Genomic DNA, 21,808 nt, shown 5'->3' on the forward strand with positions numbered 1-21,808 from the left:
ATCAATGATATTTTAGTTGATACTCGTAGGAAAAAATATTAAATTATATTATTTTATTTCATTTTCGTTTGTAACAATATACCTATATTTCTTAAACACATATTATTTCTCCATTTTATTTATCCGTCTGCCTCCTTCTCTCCTCGCCACCTAACTCTTCTAAATATTGGCTTGATAGATCGGTGCGGTAGGGGATTAAAATTATTATTTCTCTGCATTGGGGGAACATGTATGTTTGCTACATATTGGTTTGAAAAAAAATTTCTGCTGTAGGTCAGGTTTGAAAAATTTTTCGGGGTTGGGCCTTGTCTGAAAGTCATCCCCGCCCTCGGTTAGGTCTGAAAAATTTCCGGAGGCGGACCGGGTCTGAAGAGTTGCCGGCGGCGCACAGTGGGGCCGGAGCACCCGATAGTTGGCAAAAAATAAAAAAAACCGAAGTAAGAATGACAACGATATACTATTGTTATTTAAGAATACCATTTACCTACACTCGATTAGTTTTAGTTTCTGTACACTTTTCTCCTCCATATCATCTCAATCGAGACCTACTGCTAAGTAAAAGCGCACGTGCATGCATTCGTAATGGTTAACGTTTAAATTCTGTATTACTGCATATTTTCGGTGACATTTGTATAAGACAATCTTCGCTTTGGACCGGGCTAGTCAATCCTGACCTGCGGGTGTTATAAACCAGGGGTTTTCCCGAAAATTCATCACAGGTAGGGCGGGAACTCTTCCCGATCGCGACACTATCATTCATTTTTTGGATGTCCACGGAATACGACACTCCGTTTAGTTTCCGAATACTGTGCATTTTACCGTGTATTTAATTGCTACAATATATATTGTTATTCGCTCTTTCGGTTGTGTGTTAATTGTGATTACAAGCTCAACGTTTGCAAAAATTTCTTGTATCTGCTTAAATTTCTTCGGTGCTATGAATCCATCGTGTTCAGGTTCGTCTTATTTATTTTAAGTACTTCGTTTTACTATTATATATAAGTAAAAATTAAATTATTTATTTACAAGTCTTCTCGAGGTCTCTGAAGGTTTTTTTCTGTTATCGGAAAAATCGATAGATTTAGTGCATTTCCAAACATTTGCAAATTTCGATTTTTGTGCCACAGTAAACTAAAAGCATTGATTAATCAAAGTCTGTTTTGAATGGTTGCCCATCTGTATCCCTCTTTGATATAATTGCGGTTCTTTTAATACATTAAGCAGCGCGACGCGCGACCATTACACTGTCCAACACATTCGACAAATTTTAACCTTTCATCGGATTTGTAACATTCAATAGCCATTTATTATAGATATTTGTACGGTGAATGCGTATCTGCCAACCGTTTCTCACTATCACCCTTAGTTTTCGGAAAACTTAATTTTGAAAAATAAATGGAAATCTTCAGGTTTCAACGTTTCTTGTTTTTGAACAGTAATAGTTATTCGTTTGCTTATTATGTCAACTTATTCTGTAAACTCTTCCAAATAAAATGATATAAATTATTATTGCATTATGAGTATTTAAATATGTTGAAACAACGATAAAAGGGAAAGGACATACGAAATGCACGAATCTTTACGAATACTTATCACTCTATTTCAAAAACTAAGGGCGTAGGAGAAAATCTGACTGCACCACGCAATATAAAAGACATATTTCCTCCGAAAAACATTGACAAAAGTTGTAAATCATGTTTCGTTTTCAATGTAGAAACGGAACAGTTTAACGAAACATGCATTTTTTTTAAAAAGTGAAATTTCTCGAAAACTAAGTGTGATGGCGATAAACAGTTAGCAGGTTCGTATTCAGCGCATAAAAAATCTAAGGAACGATTATTCAATACGTCAAATCCGACTAAAGGCTAAAATTGGTTAGACAGTGCAGAGGTGTCAGAACCGGTATTAGTTGACCATAATTAATATACGTAATATATTTACATTGGCAGGAATAAGTACAGAAGTACTATTTATAACACGGAAAAAGTTATTTGACATAATGAGAGAATCTGGAGAGAAAAACTTGCAAGACCAATTTAGGTTTTTGGAAAATCGCATCCAACAACGAATGAATTGTCCAAGGGAAGGGTTGAATGAACTTCATCGCACACTATCCCAGTTCACACATCAATTTAAAAAAAAATGGATTGAAGCACAAAGAACGCAGAAAAGGTTTTTAACAAAAAACATGGACTGGTTGGCCTCTTCAATTTCTTTTACTCGTCACATGGATCCATCAAGAAAACAACCAGGTCGTCCGAAAACAGCATTTGAAGATTATTCTGATCGAAGCAAAAGACAAAAAACTGAAAATCTACGGAAGTCTACACCTGCAGAGCTTGCGTACGCCACCCAAATGACTCTGAGAGCTTCTGGTCATATAGATGCCTCTAAATTAGTGAAGGAAATAACGACAACTACCCCGAAACGGGCTACAAAATATAGAAAAGCTTATGAAACAATTTCAAATCAACACTCAAGACAAATGTCTGGCCAGGAAGCGCTGGCTTTATTGGTAGAAGCTAAGCTCACTAGGCATCAGTATAACCTCATAAGAGCAAAAGATCCTGTACGATTTCCACCATATAAAATTATACAAGCCACGAAGAAAAAATGCTACCCGGAAAAGGAAAATATTAATATAACGTCCACCGTTGCTGAAGTAAAATTACAGGCTCTACTTGACCATACCGTAGAGCGTTTATTAAATGTAGAAGACGTTGTGTCTACACTGGAGAGTGAAGAACGAAAAAGTTTACATTTAATATCAAAATGGGGTTTCGATGGAAGCGCAGGGCACAGTTCTTATAAGCAAATATTCCTGGAGAAGGATGCCAGCGATTCAAATATATTCATAATATCGCTCGTGCCTTTTCGTTTAATCATTGGTAATCCTGATAAGAATTGTACAAAAATAATTTGGCAAAACCCGCGTCCATCCTCCACAAGGTATTGCCGTCCAATACAGGTAAAATACACTGAAGAACCGACAGAAGTCACAATCACCGAAAAAAAACAAAATGGACGAGCAGATAAAATGTCTCCGTAATACTGTTACTTCATATGACGGCAAAACTATTGCGGTATCTCATAAGTTAATTTTCGCAATGGTGCATGGAAAAGTATGTAACGCGCTTACAGAAACGTTGGCTACGCAGCAGTGTTATATTTGCGGTGCGACACAAGTCACATTAGTGAAGAAAGTACACTGAAAACACATGTCCCTTGAGGCTTTTCAATCTTTTGTGAAAGACATTCGCAATACTTTAATTAATAAAATCCACAGTACCTAGTTGCCACGCTATTCATTAATTTTTTAGATTCCCATTAATAATATTTCAATTCACCACTAAACATAATAAATTAACTTTATTCCAACACCAATAAATTGTGCGTTAAAAATATTGGATCTGTTCGTTCATTTTCGCTGAATTATTATCATTAGCATTTAAATTTCCTGCAACAAGACTTTCTGCCATACGCTCTCACCTCCTTCGGACACATTATGTAGTCTTTAAACTCACTATAACAGAAGGCCACTCTATTTCTATATAAGTAAGTTCTACGTTAGGTTGTATGTATATACCCTGATAACCAGATCAGGCAGCAGGATCTGCCGGCAGCTGCGATGCAGCCTACGTCCGCATTCAGCTACGGTTCTGCCGGCAGGGTCTGCTTGTCAGGGTCTGCCGGCAGATCGACGGCAGATCGACGGCAGGTCCTGCTGCTCGCCTGACACATCCAACAGCGCCATCTGAAGGCCACAATTGCCAAAGAATTTCCTACGCGTGACGTCACATGGACCAACGTGCATCCCTACTCCACATGACCAACAAGCAGATTCTACAGTTTATTAAATAATTAATTCTACTTATTTCAAAAAGTATTTATTCTTTCTTTAATAATATACAGGATCAGTGATTACAATTGTTACAAAATAATATAAGCGCATATAAATCCAAAGAGGGACTTTCAACATTTACATTTACAAATCCACGTCCCGTAACCACTGGTACCTAGTAGGGGCGATATCAGGAAATTTCATTCAGTATTTTCGACTTCTTTTTTGTGTAGAATCACCATGTTCCGCGTTGTGTTAGCGCTGAAAACAAATACAATATTAGCATAAAATTAAACGTAACGTATGAATAAACAGAATACATGCGATACTTACTTCAGCTCCATCTCCACACAGTACACAGTCTAGGCGATCATACATGCTCCTGCGAACATTAAAATTTATAAGAAAATATGTCTTAAATTATTATCTACTAAACAAGACGCTAAACATTCGCACTTCGCGCATAACCCTACTTTTCTATCTTGCAGATAATGCGAATCTTCATTTCCGCGACGTAGATAATTAGAAATTATTCAATTCCATAATTACGTTTGCCTTCTGGATACGACGAGATGCTTTGTCTGGATATTGATGGGTGAAATTACTTGGAATATTCTTGGATTTTGCCGGCACTGACTGCCACCGCCAGTGACTGCCACCTCAGACCTCGAAAACTGGAAGTGGCCCCCGTTGCCCGTTGTGCTTGAAGACGTACGCTCAAAGAGTATTCTAAGTAATCTCATCCATCAATATCCTAACAAATCATCTCGGCGTATCCAGAAGGCAAACGTAATTATGGAATTGAATAATTTCTAATTATCTACGTCGCGGACATCGAGATTCGCATTATCTAGAAGACAGAAAAGTAGGGTTATGCGCGAAGTGCAAATGTTCAGCGTCTTGTTTAGTAGATAATAATTTAAGACATATTTTCTTATAAATTTTAATGTTCGCAGGAGCATGTATGATCGCCTAGACTGTGTACTGTGTGGAGATGGAGATGAAGTAAGTATCGCATGTATTCTGTTTATTCATACGTTACGTTTAATTTTATGCTAATATTATATTTGTTTTCAGCGCTAACACAACGCGGAACATGGTGATTCTACACAAAAAAGAAGTCGAAAATACTGAATGAAATTTCCTGATATCGCCCCTACTAGGTACCAGTGGTTACGGGACGTGGATTTGTAAATGTAAATGTTGAAAGTCCCTCTTTGGATTTATATGCGCTTATATTATTTTGTAACAATTGTAATCACTGATCCTGTGTATTATTAAAGAAAGAATAAATACTTTTTGAAATAAGTAGAATTAATTATTTAATAAACTGTAGAATCTGCATGTTGGTCATGTGGGGTAGGGATGCACGTTGGTCCATGTGACGTCACGCGTAGGAAATTCTTTGGCAATTGTGGCCTTCAGATGGCGCTGTTGGATGTGTCAGGCGAGCAGCAGGACCTGCCGTCGATCTGCCGTCGATCTGCCGGCAGACCCTGACAAGCAGACCCTGCCGGCAGAACCGTAGCTGAATGCGGACGTAGGCTGCATCGCAGCTGCCGGCAGATCCTGCGCTCTCCTGGCAGACCCTGCTGTCAATCTGCCGGCAGACTGCAGGCAGATGGCTATCAGGGTAACTAAAATGTGGCTTTATATATTTACAGATAATCGAAGCAGAAGATGATGCAGTGTGATCTACGTCAGACTATGTACGCACAAATTTTCAGGTAGGGTTTTGCATACGCAATTATGCATTCAATGATCTTGACATATGAGCATGTGTGATAATTTATAAATAATTAATAAATGTGTCCTATTTTTCAGTTAACGATGCAGACAAAGAGAATTATTTCTACAGCTGGAAGAGAAAGTAATTCTGTTGCATGAGCAAATAAAATAATCACATTTTTTCTATTAAATAATAAAAAATTTTTTTTTTTTTAAATATAATGTATATTTGTTATTTGTTATTGGCCGCCGCAACGGCCCCGCTGCTCCCAGCCAAGCCACGGCCACGGCCATACTGCTCCACGAAAATTGAGCGGAGGGTGAGGGCTCGATCCCTCATCATTTCGAGGGTTATCCACCTTTCCCTGTTGGCCCTCACCCTCCAACCTCCCTTCGCATGGCGAGCCACGTACGGTCCTGTAATTAGTAGTAATAAACAACAATAAATTTATTAGTATTTAAATTTAGACTTATTATCAAGCATTCTAAAAACATATAACTTCTTAAAATATGTATGTACTTACTATCGGCCATGGCCGGGTTCGCTGGAGGCGGTGGTGCTGGTGGTGGCGGAGCCGGGTGGCAGTGGCGGCTCCGCCATATTCAGCTCTGCTAATTCGTCGATGTCTAAATAAAAATAAATTAATTTCATCGTTAAGTGACTGGAAGCACGGAATACGGGGTAAATTGTAACATAAGTAAAATCTTTTAAACGACAAATCTGGTAACCCACAGCATGCGAGAGCTGCTTGATGATATTAGCACCGTCGGTTTTAGTGACACAAACGAGCGTTATGTATTCATTTTGTGGTTATTGCCCAAAATTGTAATATTTAGAGCACGTAAGTAAATGTTGTCTTAGCACTTTTATTTCAATTAACCGTCATTATAAACCGTTTGACTTTTTGCTTCTTTGTCGCGAACGAATCAGTACACATTGGTTTATTATAATGTGTACACATTTTGGTACTCCGCTCGAAATGGTGATAAAGCAAGCTATTTGCTGACACATTGGAAAAAGATGCTCTAGACTAAAGTGTCCAGACGTCCCGCATTTGCCCGTATTTGAGCCCTTTGTCCCGCATTGAAAAATGTCCCGCAAAGAGTCCCGCATTGGACATATAACCTTTTACATTTTCGCAGTGGCATAAAGTTACTGTTTCTTGTACTTCATACTAGATGTCGCTAATACTATCACGCTTGGCGCGAATGGTTTGAGTCACAGATTCATCACGGCCACCTATGGTCGCTGCTGAATATGTTTCAATTGTTTTATCGGATACGACACGTATCCACGATTCATCAGAACGTCATTCATACGAAAACGTTATTTGGTTATTGGGAACCTAACCTAAGATTATTTTATTTTTATTATATTCAGTGTTTCTATAACAAAAAGTATGTATTAATTTTTATTATTTAATATATTATTAATTATAATATCAATTCTAAATAAAAAAAACTAATTTCAGATAGCCATGTCGAAGAAAAGACTCTGTACATTTACAGAAGAATTAAAAAGTGAATTTGCTTTTATAAAAAAAAGTAAAATTGAAAACAACGTTCACTGTGATACTTGTAACAGTGATTTCTCGATTGGGTCGGGAGGTAGAAGTGATATCAAGAGACATACATACTTTGTCAGATAAACACAAACGAGCATTATTAGCTTCAGCTTCCTCAATAAAATTAAGTGGTTATTTTCGTAAAGTTGAATTCGGAGCCAAAGAAAGAGAATTAGCAATTGCCGAGGCAGTATTTGCGTATCATACTGTAATTCATAATCACACATTTCGCTCAATGGATTGTACATCTAAACTTATTCGTACATTATTCGCGCCAAAGTTACCTTGCGCTCGCACAAAATCTGAAGCAATTATAAAAAATGTATTTGCACCTTATATAATTGATCAACTTTTGAAAACATTGGAAACTACTGATTTTATAACAATATTTACGGATGCATCAAATCATAAGGAAACTAAATTATTTCCATCAGTAATTCGGTTTTTCTTTATTACAAACTGGGAATACAAATAAAACTTTTAAATTTTGTATCTCCCCCAGGGGAAAGTTCTGAGATAATTACGAACTCAATTATTGAAGTATTAAAGAAAAATAATTTGGAAAATAAAGTTGTAGCAGTTTGTGCTGATAATGCAAATACAAACTTTGGTGGTCTCCTTAGAAAAGGAACAAATAATGTGTACACTAAACTAATGAAGCATCTTGGAAAGTCAATTGTTGGTATAGGATGTGCTGCACATATAGTACACAATACTATTCAGACAGCAGCAGATCAACTTCCTATTGATATTGAGGGCATCATAATAAAAATTTACAGTTATTTTTATATATTTACAGTAAGGGTAGAGTTATTAAAAGAATTCTGTGACGATGTAGAGGTGGAATATATGCGCTTGCTGGGATATAGTAATAGTTTTAAAATTGTATTCTCCTTTAAAATCATATTTCTTGTCCATCGACAACTGCCCAAGTATTCTGAAATCTTTTTTTGAAGATGACAGCGCAGACGTATGGTTGTATTTCATGCATAGTGAAGCAGCAATATTTCATAGTACAGTGACAAAAATTGAAGGTGATAAAATTACTGTTATAGAGGTTGTTACAGAAATAGACGATTTAAAATTCAAATTGGAAGAAAGAATGAATACACAGTATCTACCACTGACTGTACGCAGTCAGTTAAGAAAGTTAGCAGAGAATGGTTGGTCCAAAATAGATTCCTTCAAATCCAATGTTAACATGTTCTATAAAAAATGCATCGAATATTTAGAACCTCGCTTATTACAATTTGAACACATTGATTCGTTTAAGTGGATTAATCTTAAAAGCAGTATTAATTGGCTAAATGTGCAAAATAGTTTTCAATACATTTCAAAATTTTATGATGAAAAGGATATATTCGATGCTGAAAAGGAAGATAACAAACTTTTTGACGAGATATCATACGTAAGAAAATATGTTGATGATACAAAAATAAAGGTTTGGAATGAAGAAAAAATGTCAATCGATGCAAGATGGATAGAAATATTTAATCACTTTGATACAAACAACATACCATTTATGAATGTTAAGAAAGTAATTGAGTTTGCATTATGCTTGCCAGGCACCAATGGTGTTACAGAAAGAGTTTTTTCATTGATGAATAAATTTTGGACCGCGGAAAAAACCCAGCTGAACGTAGAAACGTTGAAAGAAATATTACAAGTAAAGTGCAATTTTTCCAATTCCTGCGAAGAATTTTGTTAGAGTATCTCAACTAATGGAGATTTACTAAAAAAAATTCATTCTGCAGAGAAATATGAATAAATGTTTATATTTAATATTCTTTATTTTATATCCATGATTATTGATATAAATTATATAAATTGATATAGTTACTTATGACATTCAAGTGAGACCAAGTTCAATTAAGTGATTTTTTTGTTCGGGAAAAAGAAATATTTTTAATTTTGTATCACAAATACGTATCATAACTATGTATGTATGATAAGTATGTAACATACTCCAAATGTATTGTAAATGTTGCAATACAGTACGGAAACGATATCCTCACGGATCTGGTAATCTTTTTTTTTTGCTTGTTTGTCCCGCATTGGCCCACAAAATATCTGGTCACTTTACTCTAGACGAACAACAGAACAATCGAGAATCCAAAAAGTATAAAAAAAAAATATAAAAAAGCAAAAGTAAAGAAAGCGAAGAAGATTTTGATAGAATCAGATGAATAAGCAATGATTGTTTAACTTATGTATATGAAATGTTTAATAATGATCTGTTTTCATTTGCATTCTTTAGAAATGTTTATTTGTGTTCATATTTGTATTTAAATAAGTAAAACAGATGTGTTACAATTTCCCCGGAATCGGGCACATTGTAACAAAGGTTAAGATTTGTTTAAGATGAAGCTAAATGTCTAAGTGTCCAAGATTTTTTCACGTACCGTCACGCAATCAGTTCACCACATATGTAAGTAGTAAATCACGCAAATTATTTCCTGATTGAGGAAAACACTTTCAAGAAAAAACTGTGATAACTTTTTTGTTACAATCTGCCCCGGTCTCCCCTATATAAATAAATTTGTATTATTTACCGTCCAGCAGGGCGTCCCTCACATTTTCCTACAAAAATGAATAAACAATTAATTAGCAAAAAAGATTAAGAGTTCATGAAAGCTGCGTATGATAGAAGAAAGTCATATATGTAGCGCAAGGGTACGTATTGTTCCATTGCAAATTGGAAATTAGGAAATATAAAAATTTGAAAATTGAGACAGTGTATGATGTGAAATTATTAACATTACATTACATTACATTACAAAATATGTTTCTTCTCATTACTTTACGACCCTTTCCATTATTATATAATACAAATAAATGTAAAGTATTATAACATTATTTTGTGAACGATTCGCAGTTGTAACTAATAGTAAAACAAGAAGATATTGCACACGTTGAAGCATATTCTATATAACTTGTAACGCCAACGATTAGAAATATATCAAACATACTGAGTTAAACGTAAACAAACATGCAAAGTACAACATTTTGAAAGTCTTTGGTAGGTACTTTGTCTACGTTAAGTGTCAGTGGGCGTAGACGGTATCTGTATAGCAAATAATGCAACAAGAACATATTGGATGCATAGAAGCATATTTTAACTCGGATGTGTTTCATACTTTTAATCGGTGGCGTTACAAGTTATATAGAATATGCTTCAACGTGTTTAATATCTTCTTGTTGTATTACTTGCTATACAGTTACGGTCTACTTCCATTGATAGTTAACATAGGCACAGTGCCTACCAAAGACTTTCAAAATGTTGTACTTTACATGTTCGTTTACGTTCAACTCAGATATGTTTGATAATATATTTCTAATCGTTGGTGTTATAAGTTATAGAATATATGCTTTAACGTCTGCAATATCTTCTTGTTTTACTACTAGTTACAATTGTGAATCGTTCACAAAATAATGTTATAATACGTTACAGTTTTTTGTATTGAATAATAATGGAAAAGCTCGTGAAGTAATGAGAAGAAACATATTTTGTAACGTAACGTAATGTAATTTTTATTTTTATAATCCGAATTTTCAGTTACCAATTTGCAATTTAACAATACGTATCCTTGCGCTAGATGTATGATTTTCTTCTATCATACGCCGCTTATAATCACATTTTAAGTGACGAAAAAATCTCACGAATCGCGAATAAAACTAACGAATAAAAATAAATGTCACGAATATCTCACGAAGAAAACTAGCGAATACAGAAAACCGGGCTAGAGTATATGAATAACGATAACTTTGTTATGAATATATGAATAGTATTTTTTTATTACTTACATTTTCAGCCATTGTTATTGGCTCCTTCACTCGCACTCGCAGTCACGAGAATGAGCCTTCTCGCCACGTGCAGCGATCGGGCGAGCTGCTCCGCTGCTCTTTTGTTTTTTAAGGAGCCCGCTTTTGGCATAGATACGGACACTTTCTGCCGCGGGCTCTTTGAATTGTTAATTTTTAAGCCGAGCAGCTAACAAGGGGACGCCACAGTTTTGGAAATCGCTTTTGGAATAACAACAGTACATGGGGTCGTAGTACTCATGTAATATGAATCCATCCGAAGAAATCCATTTGATTGCTCATGATACAACGAATTGTGCACCGTACTTGAAAAAAGGTGTCAAAGGTACTAAACAATAATGACGATCATAGCTCCCGAACGGCGGGACTTGCAAGGGTAGTAATTGTTAAAGTAGGAGTGCAAATCATGATTAGAAGAAATATTGATGTTACACTAGGTCTTGTCAACGGTACCAATGTTAAACTTGTTTCAGTTACACGAGGTGTTGATAATTACGTTGAAAAATTGAAAATTATGTGTATGTGTTAAATTTGAAGTAATGGATAGAGCGTTCGTTATTAGAAAACAATTTCCAATTTGCCTCAGCTATGGTACAACTATTCACAAAAGTCAAAGACTAAGCTTGCAGAATGCTGTCGTTACTTGCGGGCGAATTTACGTTGCTCTTTCTCGAGTGACCACATTACAAGGACTGCATCTTATCAATTATGATCCATCTTCCGTAAAGGCACAAGAATCGGCTATAATAGAGTACAATAGATTGCGAAAAAAATATAGACCCGATCTTATGACTATTTCAATTTCTAAAAACCGCGTTCTCAATGTTCGTGATGCTGTTTGGGCAGTACCGAATTATAATGTATCTGAATGTCAGAATACTAATGATCACATCGTGGATACCATTCAATACTACGCAAGAGGTCTCCCGAATTCTGATGGTGTGTCTTGTTATGCGAATGCCACAATCCAATGCATGTTATATTGTTCATCCATAAGAGAAAACTTATTTTCTACTGAAAAAGCTGATCATATTATAAAAGTCTTTATGGACCAATATAAATTGGATCAAAATCCAAACATAATATCATTACGGCAATTCGCATGAGAAAATACGCTTACAATCAGCTACATGATGCAGCTGAGTTTATTACCTCTCTTTGTGATCATGAGATTCTTATTAAGAATGCGGTACAACACGAAATAACAACGGTATTAAGGTGTTTAGCGTGTAATTACCAAAGTACTACTATCAGTACAAATTGTGTGGTACATCTTGCACTGCCTAAAATGTTAACAAAAAATCATTTGAATTTCAAGATATAATAAAACACAATTTCACAGGATGGAAAAATCAGAAAGATTCTTGCAATAATTGTGATAATTCAAATTCAAACATAATGAAGAAAGTCAATATAAGTGCTTCCAAGAAAATCCTTATTGCAAAATTACATTTGTTCGATCACGATAGTAGTAGAACAACGAAAGTGGAAAATTTCTACATCAAAGCAATACCTACTACTAAAATAGAAATGGTAGATCACTGTTATAAACTTAAGGCAGCGATTTTCCACCACGGTAAAAGTATTGCCGATGGTCATTACACGAGTATGGTAGGGGTAAGGGCACAACGTGGGTATCTGTTGATGATTTACGAGTAGAAAAACAAGCTTGGCCACGAAATGCTAAAAATGCATACATATTTTTCTTCGAAAAGTGTTAATCGTGGTTGTTATTACACTACAATGTTAAATACGTTCAGCGCCAAAGGCTGTTTTCAGCGCCATAAGCTGCTATCCGCACAATGTACTGCACACAAAGTACTATATATACATATAGATCGGCAATGTAGTGCACATAGTTTCTTTCCATAGCTGTTAAACTTACGTAGAATTTATCCTTAATCAAAAAATAAGTAACGTACACTCGCCGAGCTGCTTTGCGCTATTCCGAGTACCTAAGCTTTACTGGCTGCAAACGCGCCTTATCTTCCAACATCACTCGATAGGCTGCAGTGTGCCGTAAACACGTGGATGTGTGACGAAGATAGATCAGAATTTATAATTTATTGGGATTTCCTTACTTTTTCCTTATATATTTAGTACCCGTGACAGTGATAAATTTGTAAAACTACAGATGTTGAAATTAAGAATCCCCATAAAAAACTTTTAAAAAGTAAAAAAATTACGGCAAGTACATGAATTACCTTTGTAAAAAGAATTGAGATCCCCATAAAAAGTACGTGAAATCAAATAAGTCACAAAAAAATAGAAGATAATAATAATTACAAAATAAAAAATATATGGGAAATCAAAATGAGCTGTAAGTACATAAAGGTGCTTTCCAATTGCGCTTAAGATGACACAACTACATATACACAGCTAAAATGCTGTGTTCATAGCTTCCATTACTCATATCGCGGACATTTTAATGAACCCATCTAAAAGAATCAAAATTAATGATATACAAAAATTGCGCCAATTATAACAATGGCTATTTCTACAAAGAAAAAAGATATTAAATAATATTAAGCAGATATATTTTTATATAAATAAATATTTTAATATGAATAAATATATTATTAAAAATGCTTGCGCTGCGAAACCGAAGAAATGTTAATTGGCTTAGTATTAATAATTTACAATAACTCGCTTACAATCTAAAATACATAATGTACATATACATACTAGAAACGCAGTCAAATTTATTCTACATATATTTGATTCTAATATCATACGTAGCATATGCACACGCACACATACACACATTCACGAACGTACGCACAAGAAAGAGAGAGAAAGATTAATGCAATTAAAGCATAATTATTCAGTTTAGCAACACCAATTCGGAGCGCAGCGCCAAGTATTTTGAATAATATATTTATTCATATTAAAATATTTATTTGTTTGTGACGTCCCACTATTTTTCGCGCGGTATAAATTAAATTCGCCCGTATAAATCACTCCACAACTCTACCGAAATCCTTGAATTTCAACTCTTACCCCTTTCCCCAACCACTGACCATCTAGGCGATGTACCTTAGCGGTCCCCATCTCGAGATGGTCAACGACGAAATTCCCCTCCCCCTCGTCGCCCTACGAGGCACGATCTTCTCCCTCATATTTAAGTCTAAACAAGTCCCTCGTCCTAAAAACCCCTTAAATCGAGATCACGTCTCATCCTCTCTCTACGACTCACCAAGTACAAGTCACTCTCACCCCTTTCCAATTAAAACACCCAAAATCCATCCAATGGGTTGAGTACCCCGTTTCGAACGCCCCAAATAAAAACCCGGGAAGTCCTATTGCGACGCATATTTCGTGCATGAGTCACGGTGCATACCGCGCACACCCCTCATACCTAAACACCGCATAAATACAAGGGCCCCAGAGGTCGTAGCTTTCTTCGACGGAAACACTTCCAAGGAAGTGATCATTTGTGAAAACAATAATAAATTCAGTGCGACTTCGCTCATCGAGCAAATTATCTTCGACGCCAACTGTGAGCAATTAATATTACTTATTATAACATTGCATATCATCGTCATTTATATTATATTTCATTGCTTATGCTTTTCTTATTATTGCTTATCGTTTTATATCATCTTAACATTCCTAACGCTTATTGGCTATACTTCCGAAAACCGGTCAAACCCGATTGGGCTGAAATTTTGCAAATAGCTTCATTTTGCATAAAAATAACGTTTGCGAGAAGGATTTTTGGCGACTCGAAAATTTTTTTTTTACCATTTCAATGTCATTCTCTATCTTACCGACAGAGCGGAGAATCGGATTCAACAGTTATTCAGTGCATTCTCCTTATTAATCTCCTAAAATCTATAAAACAGAGATCAACTTAGAAAGAGATATCAGCTTGATACTGGGTATTAGTATTGGTTTTGGGTTAGTTTGGGGCGGGGGGCGCGCGCCCGCTCGCGGGCGCGTAAAGCATGGTAGCGAACCGATGTGAGTTTACACGGGGCCAAGCTTCAATGCATTCTCCTTATTAAATTTGACTCAAATTTTGCGTACAGGATTTTTTAAACACATGTACGAATCGAAGGTCCTGGATCAGGATGAGAAGGCGCTGTTTTATTTTTTATCACACCTATCAAACCAATACTAATACCCAGTATCAAGCTGATATCTCTTTCTAAGTTGATCTCTGTTTTATAGATTTTAGGAGATTAATAAGGAGAATGCACTGAATAACTGTTGAATCCGATTCTCCGCTCTGTCGGTAAGATAGAGAATGACATTGAAATGGTAAAAAAAAAATTTTCGAGTCGCCAAAAATCCTTCTCGCAAACGTTATTTTTATGCAAAATGAAGCTATTTGCAAAATTTCAGCCCAATCGGGTTTGACCGGTTTTCGGAAGTTTCGCCCGCTTATTGCTTTTCATATTATTGTCTATTGCTAAACTCATATTGTTAGATATTATTATTCATTGCTAATACTTATTGCATTTCATATTCTTGTCTATTGCTAATACTCGCATATTTCATGTTCATCTATATATTGCTATCGATTACTATTTATATAAATGTTTTGTGCTAATGCTTAACGTCCCACGTATTATTATAATATTACCGCTATCGCATTAACAGTGCATGGCATATTCTCGTGCTTTAAGGCTGCCGTTTCATTTTTGTTATGGTCCAAATCGATCGAAGCGTCCCTTGTAAACAGACGGGCCCTAATGAAACTACTGCGGTCGATAAAAAGAAGTTGTACAGAGGTGACATCTCCAGGTACTCTGTGTAGATGAATTTTTTTTCGCATAGTTGCCACATCTTCTGTTCTCTCTGTCTCTGCCGCGCTGTTGCCACATATCTTTCTATCAAGAAGTCTTGAAGGAATACGGCACGAGAGCTGCGTCTAGCGTCAGAGTCTCGCTGAGCGTAAAGGAGCATAGCAATAATGAAAGATAAAGAGGTTGGGAAGTGAAGTTAGGAAACATGTCAATGAAACAATACTAATTTTCTCGCATTCTTTCCCGTATTCCACCGCGGGTGCACTAATTATCTTCGGATACAGAAATGATTTTACTGCATTTGCGCAAAGCGTGTCAGGTCAGCGACGACACACTTGTCCAAAATTGGATGCTGTCAACAATTTGGACCTGTACTGCAACCATCTGCGGTTCTTTGCTTGTCCAATGGTTTCTTCTTCAATAGCATGTCTATTGTCTTGCCACTCACTGAGCATTTGCATATGCTTTTCCCGCTCCAGTTCATACATTTCTGATGGCATGTCTGGCTTCTGTGCATTTTGTTCATAATCAGAATGTTTCTGCGAGGGCAATTGCTTGCGTACATATCGCGCGGCCTTCGTTTCCTTCTGTTTTGCAGCTCTCTTTTCCTTTTCTTTCTTCTTCTTTTCTTCCATTTGGCGAACAACCTCGGGCGTTTTCTTTCTCATTGCCGCATTCAATCGCGAGTGCACTTGGTTACTGTTATACTCCATGACAGCAGCAGCACATCTTCCTGTATATGATTCTCTTTCGGCGAAATTTAATCTTTTTCCGCTAATGTACTTGGCAATTATCGCGTTCAAACTTTCCACAGCGTTATTATTAGTGTTATAGAGTAAGCTCTCCGCATGAGCTAAGAGTGGACGAAGTATTTCTTTTACGTCCTGGTACACCCCAATTTTCATCAATTCTGGAACGATGTTTCTTTCATTCTCTTTATTCTTTCCATCGCAGAAATATTCTAATTGTGCACACTCTTTGTGTTCACCAAACACGTGGCTCGGAACATTCTGTATGTCGCCATACAAATTCTTCGTTTTCTCGTCGATTGATACATTCTGATTGTATCTAAATTTTGCGGTTTTTACGATGTCCGTGCGTATCCGGCGAGTGCTACTTTCTACAGCTTGTCTCAATGGTCCAGGTGTAGTCTTCTTCGCAATCGCTTTCATTTTTGTGCAGAAGTTTCGCAACAAATGATTCGTGCATTCAATTTTTTTACGCGAATCTGTCTCTTATACGGGTCAACATCAATAATCTTCTTATACACGCTGCTGTCCCCATCAGCAATCAGAGTAGAATAAACGAGGCCACGTTTTTCTACGCTAGTATTGAATCCTACTATAGCATCATCGTTTTCCATAGTAGTCGATGCTCGAGATGTGTTCCAGTTTTTGAAGCATATGTGCTTTCGGGGTTCTTTCTTGTTTTTCGCAGCAATCCGACAAATTCTGCAAACTTTATTTCTAACGGCGTAAAATAAAACTTTCTTCGTATGATAGCCAACTATCACGCTGACTCCAGACGCAGAATCGTAACATCCACTGCGGTACGATCTCTTCATCCAGCTTCCATCGGCCACAACGGGGATGTGAGGGGTCCCTGATCCGGGAAGAACGTCGCCTCTTTCAATTGCCAAACGATTTCTTCTTTAGCCGCTGCTAACATCTCTTCTTCTGCAGCGACAATTGCAGACTAGACGAATTCATCTTGATTCTTCACAAAGTCTCTCTTCGACATGCAACGTACGTTCACTCCTGCAAAAGTGTGTTCCAAGTGGGCATAGCTGCCTCCACATAAAATTGTTGCATTAACGGCGCCCTGATTGCAATCAACTTCTTCGGCTTCGTCCGATTGATTGCAGATTTCAGCTTTGTAATGACATAAAGTGCACATTAAGCTGAAGATACTCTTGAAGCCACGCCGTTTCACACCAGTTATGCGTAGGTGTTCAATGCCACAGTCTTCCCTATCTTTTGCATGCTTACCTATCTTTTGCAATTGAGTAAGCACATTTGCGAAATTCATTATATCGTTGCTATTTAGGAGGCGCAATTGCTCTTGTGGCTCGTTCTTCGCAACTTTTTCTATAACGAAGTTTTCTTCTTCGTTACTTTCTATAGCAAATTCTTCAAGCGCCTCTTCAGTTTCTCCCGAACTGGCCGTATCAGTATCTTCATCAGATGGCAAGTACAGTATCTCTTAATGCGTATGATTTCGTCCATCGGATGTTGATGGTTCCTCTACTATACGCTCCTCGGCCTCTTCTGGACGTTGTCCTACGGCAGTATCGCACGCCGTCTTTGCGCTTTCTTGTTTCTTCTGAAGGACTAGAGACCTTCTCTTTTGGCGATGTACTCTCCGTTTCGATAATCTCTTTGCGTACGAACGTAAATGTCGCGAACGAAACGGAGTATTATTGTCCATATCTTCCGGCACGTCCTGCATATCCACATTTCGAGTGTCACTCATTTTACACTAAACGAACATACACAACACAAACACAATACAATACAACGCAACGCAACGCAACACAACTCAAAATCCTTGTGCCCGTTGCAAAAAAACGTAAACGCAAACCGTGAACGTGAAACATGAATTCAAAGATTCGTCTGTGGTGCGTTCTGAAACAAATGACGCTCTACAAACCAGGCAACGACGCAAACAGTCCGTTGCGTAGAGAGTCATTCCGTTGAAAGAACGCAAATGACGCGGATATACAAGCAATTTACGATAAATGGACAATATGAATAACGTAAGTATTATATTGTATACTGTTATACAGAGTGTTTCTCTGGCTAGAGTCTTCAAAGGCGATGCTGCCAATATGCCGCGTCTCGCTGAGTTTCGTGGATTTCGACGCTCGAGACGAGATTCACTACGGCATGTTACAAATTCTGAATTCTTCATCGAATCGATATGGCGGTGATACTAATGAATTCCTGGCGTTCTGTTGATCAAAATTATGTCAAATGTAATGTAAATCGGACTATTACGAAGTTAGCTTGGGGCCATTTTCATCTGCACGCCATCGATTGACGCCATTTTCGCAAAGATCTGTTGAGAAATACAGAACGTGGAATTCGTCACTTCCACGAAACTCAGCGAGGCGCAGCTTATTTGCGGCATTGTCTATGAGGACTCTACCGAGAGAATTACCCTACATGTTCATATCGACGCGCGTTACGAAAAGTTACTTCTTTTGATGGGCTAAACAACGCTAACAGTATTCCCCACACGGACAAAGAGAGAAACATATAATTTACAAAATAAAATGAAGTTGAAACGTCACTATATAAGCATAAATTAGCGTTGATGTTGTCCACCTCTTTTTGTTACCAGCTTGAAACACTTCCTTTAGTCATTGTGGTAGATGCTTGTAATTATTTAAATTGTCATCATATTATTATTTTATTTATGATAAATAATATACCATGTATAAATAAATTAATCTTGTTTTTGTCATTTTAGTTCCCCTTTTAAGCAGTCGGATTTTTTAATTATTTATTATTTTTTACTTTTAAGTTATATATAGCAATATTGTATGGCAAGAGCCGCAGCCTGTTTAGTTCGGGAAAACGTAGTGAGGGATGTTAAAAACTCTCCTCGGATCCAGATCACTACTTGCAAGTCCTTCCAATTTTTTTATTTCTATCTCACAATTTTGAAAATTATATATCGTAGGACATTTCTAAAGACACCTCATTCGTCGAAATCGGTGTATCCGTACAGTCTCTAGAGCATAACATCTGGACATACAAACATAGCCTGATAAACACAATACCCTTCTTTACGTACCACAGTCGGGTAAAAACATTACGTTTTACATTTTATTAATACATAATCCACCGCAAGCAACAGTATATGCCTCTCGAACTGAGATTAGAAACCGCCGAATAGCCCAAATCCACAGCTCGAAGAGAGATAACGGATAAACATAATATATCTCTTATTCTAATTTATCCAGATATTATCTTTGCCCATCTTTGTTCTCCAGCCGCTTCGCCGTGATTCATTCAAGCCTTCCTGACGACAAATAGTAATAGGGGAAATGTGGCAACAACGCGATATGATTCTCGATACGTATCGGCAACTATGTCTTTCCTACATTTATCGGTTAGCTTGGACTTCCACCGGTTCTGATGGTACATGGCAGGAATATACCATTAGCGCCGGTGACGGAGAATCCTTGAAGCATAATTCTGTCATTTCTCGAGTCTGTCTCAATACACGAGTTATAAATTCATTATTATTTCAATGTACGGTGCTTATTAGCGTTCAAATGCACCAGACCCGTCTGCACGGATGTCTACTGGAGAGGCAACTATACCCACAAAAGCTTCCTTCTTGCCGATTCCACGACGTAAGTTGGTTGAAACGATTTGTTTACTACATCGCGGTAACTCGTCTGTGGCATCGCACGAACGGTATTGCGTCGCGACATAACAGGTCCGCGAGAACGAAGCGGTTAAAATGTTCGCGATATGAGTAATGGAAGCTATGAACACAGCATTTTAGCTGTGTATATGTAGTTGTGTCATCTTAAGCGCAGTTGGAAAGCACCTTTATGTAATGTACTTGCAGCTCATTTTGATTTCACATCTTTTTTTTATTTTGTAATTATTATTATCTTCTATTTTTGTGATTTATTTGATTTCACGTACTTGGCGTAATTTTTTTTTATTTTTTTAAAGTTTTTTACGGGGATACTACTCACTTCTGTTCTCGAAATAACCTCTTCTTCTATCAATTCATTTTATTCTTATAAGACCTTTGATTAATCGAATAATTTTGAATGATACGAGTAGCTTGTTATTTTTCAAGTAGCTCAAACATATTTAAGTACAAATTATTTCAATTCAAGTAGCTTGGATGTAAGTAGTTAAATTCTCAAGCTGCTCAAATCATTCGAGAAGACCGAATTTTTTCAAGCTGGCTTAAATAGGCTACTTACAATTATTTAGATATTCAAGTACAGTAAACACTCATATTAAACCCAACGAACGAGACTGGCGGCGGGTGTACGATGCGTTGCGGACACTATTCCGTGCGGCCCATGCCGCGAGTGAGAAAACCCAAGAGCGAGCGAGAGGGAACGAAACAGTTGACACGAAGTTGCTGTCGACACTTTCGTTCCCTCTCGTTCGTTTTCGGGTTCTGTCAATCTCGTCCGAAGGATTCCAAGAAATGGTGGGGATAGTCACCGGGCGTACTACGCATGGTAAAAACGGGGCTATAACAAGGATTTATTGTACTTGACTTGGTTCTAATGACCTGAATTCACCTTGGCTTGAATTTTCAAATTACTTGGACAGCTCTAGTTAATAGTAATTAGTAGTTACAATATGAACTTCGGTCATCAGGGATGAGAAACGTGTAGTCACTTCCACTAACAATGTTTTACATATCAACGAAAATGAAGAAGAAACAACTTCAATTTCTTTCGACCTCTTCGCCGGAAGAGTCCATTTAAAAACCTATCCCCAGTGTGTAGCATGTAATAGAGCGGTAGTAAATGTATTTAGGGCAGCCGAAAACAATTCTCTTCTCAACAATTTATAACTTATAGCACTGGATGCCATTTTGTATGTATTATTTTGCCTAGGTAATTCGACTGAGATGCCTGTATAATTACCTGAGAGTCGGAGGATCCTCCTGTTCTTCAGACACAGTAATCACACCACTGACGTTTCTATCGGAATTCAATGCTGAAAGTTCCTCAGCCGAATTCTGCCTTTTCGGAAAGTCCCAGTCAACAGCTGCTTGCCAAATATGGGCAGAATTATCTCCGTTGGATGTTAATGCCAATTCTTTGGTTGGATGAAAACGTACTGAGTTTACAGATCCAGAATGCCCTACAAGTTAAATTAGAAGCACTTTATTTAACCCATACGAAACGAACGCGGGATGGCTATCTCCAACTGGCTGGTTCAGTTTCGAAATGGCACGAACCAGCCTACGTAGTACACTTTGAAGTCAGTCTGGCTTCAAAAATTGGAATAGAAAAGTAATTCTAAACGCAGTATACTTAGGATAAGTTGCACATTCAGAATCCATTGAACAGAAATAGAAAATGCCATTAAAAAGACAAATGTGTTTTT

General features: G+C 37.0%; 1 protein-coding gene and 4 long non-coding RNA genes across 6 annotated transcripts in view; 3 read left to right on the forward strand and 2 right to left on the reverse strand.

Annotated features, from left to right (window-relative positions):
- Positions 1 to 5,586, forward strand: part of LOC143367096 (uncharacterized) — a 104,506-nt gene extending 98,920 nt beyond the window's left edge. Inside the window, exons 2-3 of the long non-coding RNA XR_013084958.1 lie at positions 3,196 to 3,566; positions 5,463 to 5,586. This is a non-coding gene — a long non-coding RNA (uncharacterized LOC143367096). The remainder of the gene's footprint in view (positions 1 to 3,195; positions 3,567 to 5,462) is intronic.
- LOC143367067 (uncharacterized) overlaps positions 1 to 21,808 on the forward strand; it is a 309,917-nt gene that overhangs the window by 198,116 nt on the left and 89,993 nt on the right. The window lies entirely within an intron of this gene.
- The window catches only part of Wdr37 (WD repeat domain 37), an 86,123-nt gene that overhangs the window by 29,573 nt on the left and 34,742 nt on the right, over positions 1 to 21,808 (reverse strand). For both annotated transcript variants that reach the window (XM_076808594.1, XM_076808593.1), the window contains exon 5: positions 21,343 to 21,562. In XM_076808594.1, the coding sequence (XP_076664709.1) occupies positions 21,343 to 21,562 (220 nt within the window). The remainder of the gene's footprint in view (positions 1 to 21,342; positions 21,563 to 21,808) is intronic.
- Positions 5,837 to 9,233, reverse strand: LOC143367097 (uncharacterized). Its single transcript, XR_013084959.1, has 4 exons — positions 8,982 to 9,233; positions 6,303 to 6,744; positions 6,094 to 6,196; positions 5,837 to 5,986 (listed from the first exon to the last, which is right to left on the reverse strand). It is a non-coding gene; the product is annotated as an uncharacterized LOC143367097 (long non-coding RNA).
- On the forward strand, positions 6,739 to 9,152 carry LOC143367130 (uncharacterized). Its single transcript, XR_013084995.1, has 2 exons — positions 6,739 to 6,967; positions 7,042 to 9,152. It is a non-coding gene; the product is annotated as an uncharacterized LOC143367130 (long non-coding RNA).

Source organism: Andrena cerasifolii, chromosome 3 (genome assembly GCF_050908995.1).
Source record: "Andrena cerasifolii isolate SP2316 chromosome 3, iyAndCera1_principal, whole genome shotgun sequence".
NCBI lineage: Eukaryota > Metazoa > Arthropoda > Insecta > Hymenoptera > Andrenidae > Andrena > Andrena cerasifolii.